Source organism: Maylandia zebra, linkage group LG12 (assembly GCF_041146795.1).
Source record: "Maylandia zebra isolate NMK-2024a linkage group LG12, Mzebra_GT3a, whole genome shotgun sequence".
Classification (NCBI taxonomy): domain Eukaryota; kingdom Metazoa; phylum Chordata; class Actinopteri; order Cichliformes; family Cichlidae; genus Maylandia; species Maylandia zebra.
The window spans coordinates 38,970,358-38,987,880 of NC_135178.1; the positions used below are offsets into that span (position 1 = coordinate 38,970,358).

A 17,523-nucleotide genomic window follows, 5' to 3' on the forward strand; every position below is an offset into this window, starting at 1 on the left:
AACCAATATAACATCTCCACATTCACAAATATACATTTCTGACATTCAAAAACAAAACAAAAACAAATCAGCGACCAATATAGCCACCTTTCTTTGCAAGGACACTCAAAAGCCTGCCATCCATGGATTCTGTCAGTGTTTTGATCTGTTCACCATCAACATTGCGTGCAGCAGCAACCACAGCCTCCCAGACACTGTTCAGAGAGGTGTACTGTTTTCCCTCCTTGTAAATCTCACATTTGATGATGGACCACAGGTTCTCAATGGGGTTCAGATCAGGTGAACAAGGAGGCCATGTCATTAGTTTTTCTTCTTTTATACCCTTTCTTGCCAGCCACGCTGTGGAGTACTTGGACGCGTGTGATGGAGCATTGTCCTGCATGAAAATCATGTTTTTCTTGAAGGATGCAGACTTCTTCCTGTACCACTGCTTGAAGAAGGTGTCTTCCAGAAACTGGCAGTAGGACTGGGAGTTGAGCTTGACTCCATCCTCAACCCAAAAAGGCCCCACAAGCTCATCTTTGATGATACCAGCCCAAACCAGTACTCCACCTCCACCTTGCTGGCGTCTGAGTCGGACTGGAGCTCTCTGCCCTTTACCAATCCAGCCACGGGCCCATCCATCTGGCCCATCAAGACTCACTCTCATTTCATCAGTCCATAAAACCTTAGAAAAACCAGTCTTGAGATATTTCTTGGCCCAGTCTTGACGTTTCAGCTTGTGTGTCTTGTTCAGTGGTGGTCGTCTTTCAGCCTTTCTTACCTTGGCCATGTCTCTGAGTATTGCACACCTTGTGCTTTTGGGCACTCCAGTGATGTTGCAGCTCTGAAATATGGCCAAACTGGTGGCAAGTGGCATCTTGGCAGCTGCACGCTTGACTTTTCTCAGTTCATGGGGAGTTATTTGGCGCCTTGGTTTTTCCACACGCTTCTTGCGACCCTGTTGACTATTTTGAATAAAACGCTTGATTGTTCGATGATCACGCTTCAGAAGCTTTGCAATTTTGAGACTGCTGCATCCCTCTGCAAGATATCTCACTATTTTTGACTTTTCTGAGCCTGTCAAGTCCTTCTTTTGACCCATTTTGCCAAAGGAAAGGACGTTGCCTAATAATTATGCACACCTGATATAGGGTGTTGATGTCATTAGACCACACCCCTTCTCATTACAGAGATGCACATCACCTAATATGCTTAATTGGTAGTAGGCTTTCGAGCCTATACAGCTTGGAGTAAGACAACATGCATGAAGAGGATGATGTGGACAAAATACTCATTTGCCTAATAACTCTGCACACCCTGTACATCTCTGTAACACTCCTCGAGTTTAAAGCAGTTTGTCCATTGTTGCTGTTTCACCGTGTCTCTACAGGTGCAGGTGAAGGATCACATGGACAAGCCAGTGAGAGGTGTTCAGGTCAGTCTGGTGGAGAATGAGCTGTTCAGACAGGGGAGGGACCTCGAGGCCATGTCCTGCACCGGCAGCTCCACCAGCGAATCAAACGGCCTCACTTTCTTCATCTGCAACACACCTGGTGATGGAGTCAGGGCTGTTCTCAAGGTGGGCGTTGCAGGTGCTTTAGATGTGTGTGTCTCAGGGACAGGTAAAATTAGCCGTGCTGGATTTGTGAGCACGTGATCATGTGACTGTGTGACAATGACCAAAGAAAGAAGACAGGAAGTGTTGCTCAGATCTGTTTCCTGTGTGCTTCTTTAGTTTGTTTTTTACGTGTTGTTTCCTTGTTTTCTTATTTTATTTACTGTTTATTTATTTTGTTTGTATTTCGTTGTTTACTTTTTCCCGTCTTGTCTGCTTCTTCACTCGTTGTTGTTTATTTGTCTTTTAAATTTTAACTTCATGTCATGATGGTGTGGACTTATTGTTTAGTTGTGTACTTGTTGCTAACATCTCCCCTTGCTGTTGTTGACAGTTTCAGACGGATGACTCCACCCTCCCAGCAGCCAGTCAGAGCAGTCTGACTCTGACGGCGGTCGCTTATTACTCGCCAAACCAACGTTATCTCTACATCGACGCCCCGCTGATGGGTCCCGGCCTCCAGGTGGGACGACCACCGCGTCTCAGCGTGTACTCGGCCACGCCCTCCTACATTCCCATCACAACCATCAGCTACCTGGTGAGGAGAAGCTGCCACACGATGCTGCTGTTCCTGTTTGTATTATTTCTCACAACATTGTGCCGCGCTCCCTCAGGTGATCTCTAAAGGGAAGGTGGTGGATTTCGGCAGCCAGAAGGTTCTCTCCAACGCTGACAACAAACATAGCCTGAGCTTTCAAGTGACGCCCGCCATGGTGCCGTCCATCAGGGTGCTGGTCTACTACATCCTGTTTGGAGAGGGGACATCCGAGCTGGTGGCCGACTCCGTGTGGCTGGCCGTCGAAGACAGATGCATCAGCGGGCTCCAGGTACAACATCACACAACAGCCTGTGGTTTGTCGCTCCAGAGTCTGGTGTAATGATGTGTTCAAACGGACGTCAAGGAAGGTAAACACGCCTGGAATAAGACCGACACGAGGTTTCAGGGGGGCAGGGAGGTGCTGCAGGTGTGAAATGGGGGTCACGCTTCTTCATATCCAACAGGAACCAAAAACCCAAGAAAACCTGAAGCTCCGGACCTGTAATCCAAGAGTCGAACCTCGGGATGACTTAAAGCTAATAGACCAGTGCAAGCCTAATCCTGAGTGCAATCCTGAAACCAGTTTGCTTGCTGTGAGACCGCACAGCATGGGCATCAGTGTGGTGTTAGCTGTTAGCTGATGGTTGATGCCTGGTGGCTCAAACCCTGCCTGCACCTTCAACTTCTGTGTGTCTGAGCCCAGGACAGAACAGCCTCTCAGCACTAGAGCAGTTAACGCTTCAAAATACCAGAGAGAAACAGAAATCTCTGTGCTGGATAACCTCACTGGAAGTGAAAAACCAGGGCCCCCTCCTGAATCTGGACCCCAGAGTAGAGGTTGGTGGGCAGGGCTGAATTCAGAGGGCTGAATACCTGCCATGATCCCGTCTCTGTGGAGTCGCCACCCACAGGGACAGGCTGGGTGGAAGATGTGTTGACCCTTAACATTACAGATGTGGTTTCTGGGATGTGGACTGTGACCTCACTGGTCAGGAAGGAGGTGTTCTGGGCTCTGATGCCTCTGCACAGGCCCAGATCCCTCTGGAGAGGTTATTTGTATATCTTATCTGGCCTTGGAGCACATCGTGATCCCAGAGGAGAAGCTGGAAAGTGTCTGTAGAGCGGAGGATGCCTGGAGTACCCGCTTATCCAAAGTCACCATGGCTGTCTTTGGATAAGCGGGAGAAACCTGATGGATAGTTAGGACTTCATAAAAACCAGAAAAGGTTCTGTGTCAGTGTTGTCGCGTATGTTTGTGCACTTCCTGCAAGCTTCTGGTCAGCACATTGAACATCGCTGATCCTTTGTGTGTGTGTGTGTGTGTGTGTGTGTGTGTGTGTGTGTGTGTGTGCGTGTGTGGTAGACTGACATGTCTCTGGGTGAGCAGTACTACAAGCCCAAGGAACAACTCCAGCTGGATGTGAGGGCCAATCAGGATGGCCTGGTGGCGCTGTCTGCTGTCGACGCCGCCATCTTTACCCTACGGCCCAACTACCGAGACCCTGTTTCCATGGTAACACCAAAATCATACCGTTTTATCCGAGGCAGTTTGCTTCGGTTTGTCATTAAAAACAGACACAACAACAAACTGATGGCCCTTTATGTCGACTCTGACTTTAAGGGACGATATTTCAATTTCCACGTGTTGACAACTGACAGAATGAACTTTGACCCGCAGGTTCTTCGTCACATCGAGCAGAGCGACCTGGGCTGCGGTGGAGGCGGCGGTAAAGACAGCGCAGATGTTTTCCGTCTGGCCGGCCTCACCTTCATCACCAACGCCAACACGGCCCCCTCGACCAGCAGTACGTCAGTCAGTAAATGAGTGAAGGGAGACGCTGCGGTTAAAGTGCTGCATGGCTCACTCGTGCTTTGGTTATGGTGTTTCAGATGAGGCGTGCACAGCTGTCGTGCGTGCAAAGCGAGCTCTGACCGAACCGGAGAAAAAGGCAAAAGGTGAGACTGCAGCAGCATGTTTCCTTTCTGTTCCATGTTGTCCCGTCAATCTGCTCATTTGAGCATCACGTTGGTTGGTGTGACTCAAACACAGCATAATCACACTCCGCAGAGAATACATGGCAAAAATTGTGTCTGATTAAAGTTTGACTGCCCTGCATCAGCCTGGCGACCTGTCCAGGGTGGACCCCGTCTCTCACAGTACGGTAGCTGTAATAGGCTCCACCCACTGACAAGGATAAGCAGAAATCTCTGACATTTCACTTCTTCACATCCAACAAGTGACCAGCGACCAGGGTCGCAGGGGCAGCAGCCCAAGCAGAGAAGCCCAGACCTCCCTCTCCCCAGCCACCTACTGACTCCAGCGTGTCCGGGGTCTGCCCCGGGGCCTCACCCAGGAGGCATCCTTGTCAGATGCCCGAACCACCTCAGCTGGCTCTAGTTTGAGTCACTCCCGGATGGCTGAACTTCTCACCCTGTCTCTAAGGGAGAGGCCATGATCTCGTTCTTTCAGTCACTGCCATTTAACCCATCTTATCCTTATCAGTAGACAAAGCCACTGTCCAGCACCCAGTGACCACCATTTATATATAAGTATGTAATTTAGCTGAATTGAATTTAAGAGTCTAAGATTTTCAGGGCCGAGTACAATAACCTCAGTTTGATCTGAATTAAGAAGCAGAAAGTTAGCGGCCATCCAGGTCTTTATGTCTTTAAGACATTCCTGCAGTTTAACTCATTGGTGTGTGTTATCTGGCTTCATGGACAGATAGAGCTGGGTGTCATCTGCATAGCAGTGTAAATGTATGCTATGTCTTCTAATGATGCTGCCTAAGGGAAGCATGTATAATGTAAACAGAATTGGTCCTAGCACTGAACCCTGTGGAACTCCATAATTAACCTCAGTGTGTGAAGAGGACTCTCCATTTACATGTACACACTGGAGTCTATTAGATAGATATGTGTTTAACACACACACCTTCACCTGTGTGTTTTGCTGACATGTTTGTAATGATGGGGGATAAATCAGTGGTGGATGTAAAGTAAAGGGTGTCCTTCTGTCTGTCTAGCGGCAAGATATGGTAAATTCAAAGTGTGCTGTGAAAATGGGATGAAGCGTGCTCCAACGTATACAAGCTGCCTTGATGAAGCTAAGGTATTTGTCCACAAGAACAGGAAGTTCTTCCAACCTGAGACAGCAAGTCAACGCTGCGTAACGGTCTACCAAGAATGCTGTGAGCATCTCCTGAGGAGCATCGACCAAGGCAGCGTCATTGCACGTAATGGTCAGTGTGGACTTTTCTGTTTACAGCATCACACTCTGATGATACCAACGTAACAGCAGGAGCTCATTTCTGTGCTATTACAATCCACTGCTGCTCTACCTGTTCAGCACATATTCACTTCATAGCTGAATTACCTGTTAGCAGCTCCTGTATGCTGATACAGACAGCTGTTCTCTGACTGGTTTATAGAGTTTATTATGATGTCAGAGCAGGTGTAAGTCAATGTGTGTTGCACTCTTGTTTGTGTACAGAAATGGGTGCAGACTTTGACCTCGCTCCTTCTCTGGTGCGGAGCTACTTTCCAGAGAGCTGGATGTGGGAGGTGCAGCGCATCAGGTGACATCAAACACACCTCAGGAACAAAATCGATTAAAGTACTCTGCTCAGTCCCAGCTCCGTAGTTCTGTTCTCTACCAGAGCAGCTTTGCAGGATTCACAGTTAGAAATAATGCGTATTTATCTGATACTGGGCCTCAGTGCAACCCTCAGACCATCTTGTCTGAAACAAGCTGTTTTAGCTCCACCCCCTTCAAACTAATGCTCTTCTGATTGGCTGTCCCCCATAAACACGTCTGTACTACTAAAAGATGGGGCTTCTGAGATGACAATCTGAGCTTTCAAAGTGATGCAGCTCAGCAGGAAACATTCTTCTAAGACAGCTCCATTCCTTTTTTCCACTTATCCAACTCAGGGTCACAGAGGGGTGGAGCCTATCCCAGCTGTTATAGAGCAAGAAGCAGGGTAAACCCTAGACAGGTCAGCAGTCTGTTTCATGGCTAACATAGAGAGGAAAACAACCACTCACAGTCAGTTTTAAATCACCGGTAAATGTAATGTGAGTGGGAGGAAGCAGGCATGAGGAGAACATGCCGACTCCACACAGAGAGTGGATTCAAACCAGGACGTCTTACAGGTGATAGCACTGAATGCATTGAATCTGCACTACCAGTCAGAACTCTGGACACACCTTCTCATTTAGTGGGCTTTCTTCATTGGTGCTACTTTCCACATTGTAGATACAAACTGAAGACATCTGGGATCATGTAGCAGCAGCTCAGATCAGAGCCCAGACAGATGCCACACAGACCTCCAGTAGCAGACACATCTGTACATGTTCAGAGGAGACTGTGTGAATCAGACCTTTATGGTCAAACAGCTGCTGAGAAACCACGACTAAGATAAAGCAACAAGAAGAGATTTGTTTGGACCAAGAAACACAACAAATGGACATCAGACCATCTGTGCTTTGGTCTGATGAGTCCAAACCTGAGATCTTTGGTTCCACCTGCCGTGTCTTTGGGGAGAAAAGGTGAACGATGGTCTCCACGTGCATGTTCCCACTGTGAAGCATGGAGGAGGGGGTGTGATGGTGACACTGTTGGGGATTTCTTCCAAACTGAAGGCACACTGACCCAGCATGGCCACCACAGCATCCTGCAGCGACATGCCGTCCCATCATTTATTCTCCAACAGGACCCCAAACACACCTCCAGGCTGTGTGAGGACCAAGAAGGAGAGCGATGGAGGCCTGGCCTCCACAGTCACCTGACCTGAACCCAGAGGAGCTGGTTTGGGATGAGATGGAGCGCAGAGTGAAGGCAAAGGCCCGACAAACGCTCAGCATCTCTGAACTCCTTCAAGACTGTTGGAAACCATTTCAGGAGACGACCTCATGAAGCTCGTGGAGAGAAGGCCAAGAGTGAGCGAAGCAGGAATCGAAGCAGAGGGTGGATATAAAACATGTTTGGGTTTACTTCATAATTCCACGTTTTCATTCACAGTTTGATGCCTTCAGTGAGAATTTACACTGTAAACAGTGATGAAAGAAAAACCATTAAATGTGAAGCTGTGTCCAAACAGAACATGTCCCAGAAGTTCTGTTGAAAATACTCTTTGAGAGCTAATCCATGCCTGGCAAGTCAGACATTCATTTCCTTTAACTAAGGTTTACACATGGTCCCAACAATGATGGCAGCTTTAATGCTCCAGGCAGCACAGCTGGTTACAGATCCGCCTCCCTGTCTTTAGGGACTGTTGTGACTGTCCTTGTGTTTCCTGTCATTAGTTCAGGGCGGCTGGCGGTCAGCAGGACTCTGCCGGACTCTCTCACCACGTGGCAGATAAAGGCCGTCGGCATGTTCAAGAACGGCGAGTTTCTTTCATTTATTCCTTTTTAAGCGTGCCTTGCTCTTCAGTTTTCTGCCCCTCAGTATGCAGGGATAAGTAAAGTCGGATGGTTCCCGTTTGTCCGACAGGTATGTGCGTGGCAGATCCCGTCCAGGTGTCGGTCCGTCTGCCGCTCAGCGTGGACGTCCCGCTGCCCTATCAGGTGGTCAGAGGAGAGCAGCTGGAGCTGAAGGGGTCCGTGTACAACCAGCTGCTCGACCACGTTAGGGTACACAACACACACCACCCAACTACATATCCCATGATCCTTTGCCATGCATCCCTGTAGGGTTTGGATGGGGTAGCTGTGGCTTCAGTGATGAAGAATCTTCTGTTCTGTCCGTCTTCACCCTCAGTACTGCGTGACGCTGACAGTCGGCCCGGCGATCTGCCTGCTCAAGTCTGTGATTGGGCAGGCAGGGCTTCGCTCTACAGCATGTGAATGGAACGAGATACCAGGAAAAGGGGTGGGACCAGTGACCTTCACCCTGCTGGGACTGGAACCTGGAGAGCACACCCTGACCTTCACCCTGAAAACACCCTACAGTCGGGCAGACATCGTGGAGAAGAAGCTGCGAGTGGTGGTACGTACGGACGGACTGTCTCAGGAGTATGAAAATGAACAGAAACACAAATGCTAATAATCACATTAGCAGAGCCACGCTCTCGCCAACCTGCTGCTAACAGCGTTTCCAGTCTAAAGACTGAAACCAGACTTCTGTCTGTAAAATGATGCTAATCTCGGTTGTGTTTCCAGCCTGAAGGAGTGAGGCGGGAGGTGAGCTCTGGAGGAAGACTCGACCCACAGGGAGTGTATGGTGCGTAGGCTCTGCTCTGTGAAGCTCTGCTCCACCTAAAGTGCTTGCTGATGTCAGTCTGTCTCGGGCTGTTTGTGGCCCTGCAGGCTCAGAGAAGAGGACAGTGGAGCTGAAGAACCAAGTGCCGAGCAACATGGTTCCCAACACGGATGTGGAGAGGATGCTGACAATCAATGGTAACAAGTGGAACGCATTTCTCGCTGCACAGTTGCATGTCAAACAAAATCATGTTTGTTCTGTGTACCAGGCGAGGTGCTGGGGGAAGTCCTGTCAGTGGGGCACAACCCCGAAGGCTTCCGGCAGCTCATCAGCCTGCCGGTTGGATCAGCGGAGGTGGAGCTCGGCGGCCTCCTCCCCCTCATCCAGCTGTTTCAGTACCTGGAAGCATCAGGCAGCTGGAACGTGCTGGGAGAAGACATCCAGAAGAGTGCAGCTAACATGAAGAGGAAGATCAGGGAGGGTGAGGAGGCACTGAAGAGGCCCCGATGGTAGCACAGAGGGTTAACAGTTCATTTACTGTGTGTGTGTGTGTGTGTGTGTGTGTGCGTGCGTGCGTGCGTGCGTGTGTGTGTGTGTGTGTGCGCGTAGGCCTCGTCAGCATCAGTTCATTCAGACTTGGAGACTCGAGCTACAGCATGTGGAGGAATAGAGAGCCCAGCACCTGGTAGGTAAACATCAAAGCCTCGGGAGCAGTGTCCTCCTCACCTGTCTGCAGGTGAGACAGAATGGACCTGTGGTTTTATGACAGGGTGGTCAGCCATCTCACAGGATCACACTTGTAATGGAGTATTTGAGTTTAACAGCATAGCTTCCTAAAATAAAAGAAACACATGAACACATTCAGGTGAGATGTTTTGCTGTAGTACAGCCCAGACTGGCTTTTATCAAACGTGAGCGCGTGGATCTGCACGGGTTCCTCCTTGTGCTTTTGGTGCCATCTGCTGGTTGGTCCTGAGAATGACACCATGGTACTTCTGTCCCTCTGTGCTGTCTGTCAGGATCACGGCCCTGGTGGTGAGGGCTCTGGCTGCGGCGGAACCTGTGGTCTCCGTGAACCATCAGACTCTCTCAGAGTCTCTGACCTGGCTGATGTTCAAGGCTCAGCAGCCGGACGGGTCCTTCACTGAGGAGTCCCCCTACAAATCCAACAGAATCTTGGTCTCTGCCTCCGCTTATTCCATTTCTTCTTCTGTTCTCACTTGAATGTTTCTTGTGGTGAGACAGAGCTTTGTTAATTTTGTGTATTGTGATTGGCTGCAGGCTGAGGGGACAGATTCAGTGGACCAATCAGTGTATCTGACAGCCTTTACACTGATTGCTCTACACAAAGCAACAAAGATTAGAGACCGGATCCTGCAGCTTCAGGTGAGACCACACCTCCTCGTCTCATCACTCAACACATCAGCCTACCTGAGCGCTAAACAAATACTGAAGAAGCTGCTCATAAACCGTCCTGCTTTCAGATCCACGAGGACAGTATTAGTTCTGCCGTAGCTTACATTTCCCAGCATGCCCTCAGTGTGAAGAGTGTTTACGTACGTGCAGTGGCGACCTATGCGCTGACCCTTCATGACCCCAACAGCATGATATCCTTCCAGCTCATCAGCAGCCTGGAGAAGCTGGCACGGCAAAAAGGTGTGTGGTTTTTTTTGTTTCCTTCTTTCTGATTGGCTCTCTGTTTGCTGAATGGCAGTTTTTTGAGTTACTGTTTGATTGTGTGATGGATTTGTTATAAACCACTCAAAGAATCCCTGATAATATTCAAAAGTCAGTGTGCTTCTTTTCCTTTACATTGATTTCGGGATTTTAAAGTTTATGGCATTAATACATCAGTAAGAAGAAAGGCAGAAAACAGTCACTGACGTGTATCACATCCTTCCACTGCTCATGCTCCATCCATCACTAATGCCTCGTTTCCAACACCAGCTCAACTCTACTGGCTTTTGGTTGTTTTGCATTAAAGTTGAGTACCACGTCAGTCTGGGTGGAGTCCAGTAAGTAGGTTTCTCACTCTGCTGGGTTTCAAACAGTTCAGGTTGTATTCTCAGTCTCATGACTCATCAAGTGACATCACTGCCTGGCCAATCAGTGGCATGCAGCCTGCTGACATGACATTTTCAGATCGAGTAGTACCTGGTACTAAAAAGTAACAGGTACTACTAGTTTATGAAAACCCCTAAAAATGTCGCGCTGAGTAGGTGTCAGTAGAAAAGAGGCTTAAGATTCAGGAAATTAAACTTGTTTTTGTGTTTTTGTTCAGGTAATCCTGCTGTACTCAGGTACTGGCAGGAGGCCAGTGTGACATCTGACTGGCTGAAGCCCGATCAATCTAGCGGTGTGACGGTGGAGATGACGGCGTACGTCCTACTGACTATGCTGGTTAAGGTGCTGTGACTTCCTGCTGATATTTTAGTTTTTCCTCTTTTCTCAAGTTCCGCAGTTCTGCTCTCAGCCCGTAGGGGGCGTGTTTCTGTAGTTCCCCTCTCTGCCTGTAGGGGGCGTGTTTCTGTACTTCCCCTCTCTGCCTGTAGGGGGCGTTTTCCTGTAGTTCTCCTCTCTGCCTGTAGGGGCGTGTTTTTGTACTTCCCCTCTCTGCCTGTAGGGGGCGTGTTTCTGTAGTTCTCCTGTCTGCCTGTTGGGGGCGTGTTTCTGTAGTTCCCCTCTCTGCCTGTAGGGGGCGTGTTTCTGTAGTTCCCCTCTCTGCCTGTAGGGGGCGTGTTTCTGTAGTTCCCCTCTCTGCCTGTAGGGGGCGTGTTTCTGTAGTTCCCCTCTCTGCCTGTAGGGGGCGTGTTTCTGTAGTTCTCCTGTCTGCCTGTAGGGGGTGTGTTTCTGTACTTCCCCTCTCTGCCTGTAGGGGGCGTGTTTCTGTAGTTCCCTTCTCTGCCTGTAGGGGGCGTGTTTCTGTAGTTCCCTTCTCTGCCTGTAGGGGGCGTGTTTCTGTAGTTCTCCTCTCTGCCTGTAGGGGGCGTGTTTCTGTAGTTCTCCTCTCTGCCTGTAGGGGGCGTGTTTCTGTAGTTCCCTTCTCTGCCTGTAGGGGGCGTGTTTCTGTAGTTCTCCTCTCTGCCTGTAGGGGGCGTGTTTCTGTAGTTCTCCTCTCTGCCTGTAGGGGGCGTGTTTCTGTAGTTCTCCTCTCTGCCTGTAGGGGGCGTGTTTCTGTAGTTCCCCTCTCTGCCTGTAGGGGGCGTGTTTCTGTAGTTTTCCTCTCTCCCTGTAGGGGGCGTGTTTCTGTAGTTCCCCTCTCTGCCTGTAGGGGGCGTGTTTCTGTAGTTCCCCTCTCTGCCTGTAGGGGGCGTGTTTCTGTAGTTTTCCTCTCTCCCTGTAGGGGGCGTGTTTCTGTAGTTCCCCTCTCTGCCTGTAGGGGGCGTGTTTCTGTAGTTCCCCTCACATTTTAAAATAATGTTGTTTTTTAAGGGGAGGATCTCATATGCGAAACCCATCCTGTCCTGGCTGACCCAGGATCAGCACTACGGTGAAGGTTTCTACTCTGTGCAGGTAAATACACCCCAAACTCGGCCTGCCACCTAAAACCCCTCTCTGTTAACCTCTTTTGCGCTTCTTGTTGACCTTTGACCTCCCTCAGGACACCTTCTTGACTCTGGAGACATTAACGGAGTACAGCAGAGTTGTCTCTCGAGCCGCCCTCAGTCAGGACATCAGCATCCGCTACAGAACAAAAGGAATTCTGGGACAAATCCAGCTGAGCCAGAGTCGACCCGTGGCCTCACCCTTCCAGGTGAGAACGGCTCAGTGCAGCGAGGTCAGGTGCAGCTCCAGGTCAACAGTAACCTTTTTGTTTTCCTTCCCAGGTAACAAAGAATGATGACATCACCGTGTCCACAGGTTATGGTCGTGGCGTGTCCAATGTGAAGGTGGGTGTGGGTTAATTCACCTGAAGCCATGTGGGCAAAATCGGCTCTAACGTTCCCCGATCTGTCTGCAGATGAAGACGGTGTACTATCAGACCGTGGCGTCCGCACAGGCCACGTGTAACTTTGACCTCACGATTGAGGTGGTCATGCCTGAAACCAGTGAGTATCTCACCTGGATGTACAGGTGTATGTGAAAGATCACAGCCACAGCAGACTTTCAAACTCCACAAACAGATTTCACACCACACTCAAAACATGAGATGAAGATGGTAGCTGTTTTGGTTAGTGCGAACAAACTGCTTCCAATTTTACAGTTGGTCCATCACAGGTCACCAGGTCTCTCAATTCCTGTTGTTCTTCTCCAAGATGGTATCCATAACCACAGTCTTACTCACAGCCCTGCCCATCGTCTATCATGTCGGACAGCCTTGTGGGATTTTCAAAAGCTGTAGCTGCTTCTTGTACTAAGCCGGCTCCAATCAGCCAGAACTCTGTTATCGTGGTTCCGAATTGGTCGATGTCGTTCAATGTCCTCCATTGAGAGCGTCACCAGACACACGACGCAACTGACCATCGAGTATCCGGCAGCAAACGTCTCCGCAGGACAGTCGGGCTCTCCCAAGCCCAGGAGGGTGTCAGTTTCGTCAAGGGACGAGTTGATCAAATCCATAATTCTTCTTTATGTTTTTAGAGAACAAGTCTGGGAGACTGTCTGAGGGTTAGAGAATAAGCGAGACTATACAAAAGACATGAGAAGCCAAGCAGGAAAGATGAGGGAGAAGGAGAAAGTGCGACCGCCTCCCTCAAGAGCCAAGACTTTTTCCTCTTTTAAACCAAACTTTGAACATTAAACTCTTTCGCGCGTCCTCCTTCTTTGTCTTCATGCTCAATCATCCAGGTAAGTAAATCCCAAAAGGTTGATTCTGTTCATTGATTTTACACTTCCTGTCTCACTACAGTGAGGTTTATTCATTTATTTTCTATTCTGTACTTCTGTTCAAAACAGAGACAGTGCTCCAGCTGTTTACCTGCAGCAGCAGCTGCCTGTCACCAGATTAAATGTCTTCTTTCTCCTCCTCAGATCCAAGATTACGAACTCCTACCCTGGTGGCCTGTGTAAAGTAAGAGCACTGCATGATTGTCTTTCTCGCTCACTGAAACGCTGCATGCATGAAGGCTAACTCACAGCATGGATCCCTGCTGCAAAAGCAGTCACACATGTAACTACAGAGGGTGACGTCACTGGGTTGGTTGTGGTTAACAGACTTTCAGTAGTTTATGTTACCTAACCTAACTAGTGACAGAATCCATAGCTGAGAGGAAAATAAGGACACTCAAACTAAAAATCTGTCAAGAAGCGCTGCGTGGCAGGTACTCCGTCTCGAGGGATGAACTCAAAATCACAGCTTTATTTGCTGGCACGGGAAAACGAGCATACAAAGCAAACTAAACTAAACTCACAGGGAAACACAGAGCGAGCCACACAGCACGAGGGCCGACGCGACACTGACACAGAGAAACACAGGGCTTAAATACACTGGGGAATAACGAGGGAATGAGACACAGAAGGAGGGCACAGCTGGGAGAAATCAGAACTGACGAGACAAGGAAGCAAAGTAGGATACACTCACATCAGACACAGACCTTCAAAGTAAAACAGGAAGTATAACACTGAGATGCGAGCTTGACAGGGTGGAGACAGAGCAACTAAGAAACACAGAGACATAACCATAAGGCAAAGAACCAAAAGACCAGAGATGATAAATAATACACAGAGCGAAATCCTGGAACACAAGAAACTAGACTCGAGGGAGAAACAAAAGACCAACCATTAGAACATAAGTCACCATACAGAGTGACAGAAAACACAAGAAACTCAAAACATGCGAAGACAGACCAAGAAACACAGACTTTACACAGAACAGAGGGGGCACAGAGAAACATGAGGTGCAAGGGATCAAAACTAGAAACCATAGAATAAATCACACGAGTACAAAACGCTGGGTCAGGAGACCCATGAGGTCACTTTGGTGCTGCAACAGTAAGTTTATGTTAAAGCCAAAGTGTCCACTCTGTGTGTCTGACGCAGTCACAGGAAGCTGCTCTGAAACAGGACAATGTTAGCTGTGATGTAGACGCTGCATGAACGAGGACAGGCTGACGAATCGGACGCTCAAATTTTCCACGTCGTCATCATCAAAGCACGATAGCAGGAAAGTGTTTAGTAACTGAATGTTGCATAGAGGACATGTACCTGTGTTTCAGGTATAAACCTCCTCCTAACGAGGTGTTCACCGAGTCCAGTCTGACCGTGATGAAGATCCAGCTGCCCACAAGTGTGGACGCGTACCTGGAGGACCTGAAGCAGGTGAGCTGAGCTCTGATGATCAGCCTGATGATGCTCAGAGAGTCTGAACGTGTTCACAGTGACTGCTATTCCACAGCTGATGGACACCAGTCAGCCAATCATCTCCCACTACGAGCTCCAGGGGCACACCATCATCATCCAGATGGACTCTGTGAGGAACCACACACACACACACACACACACACACACACACACACACACACACACACACACACACACACACACCATTTGCCTCAAGGCAAATGTTGTTGTGATTTTGTGCTATATAAATAAAATTGAACTGAATCTTCCACATGTTGTTGTCACTTCCTGTCTGGCTCCCAGGTTCCCTCAGACATATTTCTGTGCGTGGGCTTTCGGATTAGGACCACGTTTAAGGTGACCGGAGCCACCAAGTCCTTGCTCAGTGTCAGCGAGCCCCAGGACAGAGGTGAGAGGCCGAAACCCGTCGCTCGTTTGGAAACATGGAAGTTCAATCCTTTCAAATTAAAAGTATCTGTTCTGTTTTTATTGCCTCCTGCCAGTTACAGTCCTTCATAAGAAACACCTCTAAAAATAACTCGTCTGCTACAAACGTCAAATTTAGACACTGAGTGCTGCCATTCAGTTGGCATCCAGAGCTGGCCAATCAGAAGGAAGTGGGGTTTTAGTGAGGGAGGGGTTTAAAGAGAGGTGTTAAAAGTGCTTGTTTCAGACAGGATGAACTGAGGTCCCAGTATGACACAAACAGGGATTATTTTGAACTGAGAATCATGCAAAGCTGCTCGAGTCTTGTGTTCAGTTAAACTTTGAGGCAGCAGAGTGTCGTGTCGTTATTTCAGCGCTCCATCCATTTAAGCTCGAAACACGTTCATTCAAGTTCCCATCGCTTATTTACAGCTGAGAAGGAAACATGTGGACATTGTGAGGAAAAGCTCCTCGTTTTTCCTGAACTATCGGATTCATCATGTCCCTGTTTGTTTCCTGCTATGAAGAATAATAACAATAAAGTCTTATTTCTAATCTCTTTCAGGCAGTTTGTGCACAAAGCAGTTCTCCTACGAGCAGCAGGAGCTGCAGCGCCTCTGTCTGGGCGAACAGTGTCAGTGCATGACAGGTAGTCGGCCGTCTGATTGGCTGAGGTTTCTGTCACCTGTGAAAGGTTTTTGTAACGTGTTTGTTCACATGTCATTGTGCAGCGGCGTGCGCCACCTACAGAGGAGACGTGGACGTGACGCTAACACTAGACAAACGAACCAACGAGACGTGTCAGCCTCACATTAAATACGGTGAGCCGAGCGACGTCCGCAACAAAACGCCACGTTTACACCCCAGCTCCGCCCCAGAGCCCCGTGCAGGTGGAGCTTCAGAGTTCAATTCAACTTTATTTATACAGCCCCAAATCACAGCAACAGTCGTCTCAAGGCGCTTTATATTGTAAGGTAGACCCTACAATAATACATACAGAGAAAAACCCAACAATCATGTGACCCCCTGCCCACACAGCAAAACTGGTTTGGCCTGGATCTGGCCCACACAATGTGCTTACACATGGCCCACATACCGCGAAGAATGACGGCCCTTTGGTGGCCCAGATCTGGTTTGCCAGAGGTGGCCCACACATGGGCCAGCACAAGGCCAGTTGCAGACACACTGCTGGCCCTGTGCTGGCCCAGAACAGTTTTAGCTCTGGCCCCAGATGTCAGCCTAATGTGTACCTCAATCAAGCCATGTAATAACAACATGTGCTGGAACACAATAGTAACATGACGAATCTCTGTTCACACAGTGAATGGACTGATTCTTATATGCACTTTTCTACTCTCCCAGATTACTCAAAGTGCTCTATACAACATGCCACATTCACACACTTTCTCTAAACTGAATGCTTCCTAATTACATTCATACACTTGACATGCAGACTGGAGAAACCAGGGATTGAACCACTAACCTTCTGATCAGTAGGGGACCTGCTCTACCTCCTCACCTACAGCCACTGAGTGGTAAACCTGAATAAACCCTCACTAGGTTTTGGATAAAGTGTACACTCACAAACCTGTCAAACCTGCATTTGAAACGTTGGCTACCATAGCAGTATAGTATTGCAACATGACATTTGGGTATTCTAACTAAAATAGGAAAATAGGAACATAAATAGTGCATCATTGCCAGACCTGGCCCACATCTGGTTTACATACACTCTGCCATGACACCAGTCAGTCAGCAGTGCCAGCTTGACACCAGATTCGGGCCAGACCTGTCTGCTATGTGGGTATGAGAAAGCACTTTGGCGACAGTGGGAAGGAAAAACTCCCTTTTAACAGGAAGAAACCTCCGACAGAACCAGGCTGTGATTGGTTGGGGAGAGAGAAGGAAGACAGCACAAAGACATACTGTGGAAGAGAGACAGAGGTTAATAACAAGTGTGATTCAGTGCAGAGAGGTCTGTTAATACATAGTGAGTGAAGAAGAAACACCCAGTGCATCATGGGAATCCCCCAGCAGCCTACGTCTATCGCAGCATAACTAAGGGAGGATTCAGGGTCACCTGGTCCAGCCCTAACTATATGCTTTAGCAAAAAGGAAAGTTTGAAGCCTGATCTTGAAAGTAGAGATGTGAGTGAAGTTGGCCCCCCACCTTCTTCAAATCCAACAAAAGTGGTATCAAACGTTTGTGCTCGTTTGTGGTGAAAATTTTTCGTGTGTGCTGCTATCATTTCAAAAATATTAATAAAGTCTTGATGCGTGCTCAATCATCCAGGTAAGTAAATTCCAAAAGGTTGATTCTGTTCATCTGGATATTTTCAGTGGGTGAAACGTTTCGTCATCATCCAGGTGACTCCTTCAGTCTCAGCTGACTGCAGGTTTCTCCAACCTTATAAACAGGACATTTGCATAGTGAAGGAAACTAGCACCACTGAATGAACAATGTGCTGGGGAGTTAGT

General features: G+C 48.5%; 1 protein-coding gene across 1 annotated transcript in view; it reads left to right on the plus strand.

Annotated features, from left to right (window-relative positions):
- The window catches only part of c5 (complement component 5), a 34,930-nt gene that overhangs the window by 12,641 nt on the left and 4,766 nt on the right, over nt 1–17,523 (plus strand). The window contains exons 11-39 of the mRNA XM_014410173.4: nt 1,373–1,561; nt 1,932–2,135; nt 2,212–2,424; nt 3,499–3,648; nt 3,814–3,940; nt 4,026–4,091; nt 5,162–5,377; nt 5,629–5,713; nt 7,443–7,525; nt 7,633–7,772; nt 7,900–8,127; nt 8,301–8,361; nt 8,448–8,537; nt 8,609–8,821; nt 8,950–9,025; nt 9,360–9,519; nt 9,622–9,726; nt 9,825–9,996; nt 10,622–10,746; nt 11,773–11,853; nt 11,942–12,094; nt 12,168–12,230; nt 12,302–12,389; nt 13,312–13,351; nt 14,496–14,598; nt 14,675–14,749; nt 14,923–15,028; nt 15,611–15,694; nt 15,777–15,866. Of these exons, the coding sequence (XP_014265659.3) occupies nt 1,373–1,561; nt 1,932–2,135; nt 2,212–2,424; nt 3,499–3,648; nt 3,814–3,940; nt 4,026–4,091; nt 5,162–5,377; nt 5,629–5,713; nt 7,443–7,525; nt 7,633–7,772; nt 7,900–8,127; nt 8,301–8,361; nt 8,448–8,537; nt 8,609–8,821; nt 8,950–9,025; nt 9,360–9,519; nt 9,622–9,726; nt 9,825–9,996; nt 10,622–10,746; nt 11,773–11,853; nt 11,942–12,094; nt 12,168–12,230; nt 12,302–12,389; nt 13,312–13,351; nt 14,496–14,598; nt 14,675–14,749; nt 14,923–15,028; nt 15,611–15,694; nt 15,777–15,866 (3,586 nt within the window). The remainder of the gene's footprint in view (nt 1–1,372; nt 1,562–1,931; nt 2,136–2,211; nt 2,425–3,498; nt 3,649–3,813; nt 3,941–4,025; nt 4,092–5,161; nt 5,378–5,628; nt 5,714–7,442; nt 7,526–7,632; nt 7,773–7,899; nt 8,128–8,300; nt 8,362–8,447; nt 8,538–8,608; nt 8,822–8,949; nt 9,026–9,359; nt 9,520–9,621; nt 9,727–9,824; nt 9,997–10,621; nt 10,747–11,772; nt 11,854–11,941; nt 12,095–12,167; nt 12,231–12,301; nt 12,390–13,311; nt 13,352–14,495; nt 14,599–14,674; nt 14,750–14,922; nt 15,029–15,610; nt 15,695–15,776; nt 15,867–17,523) is intronic.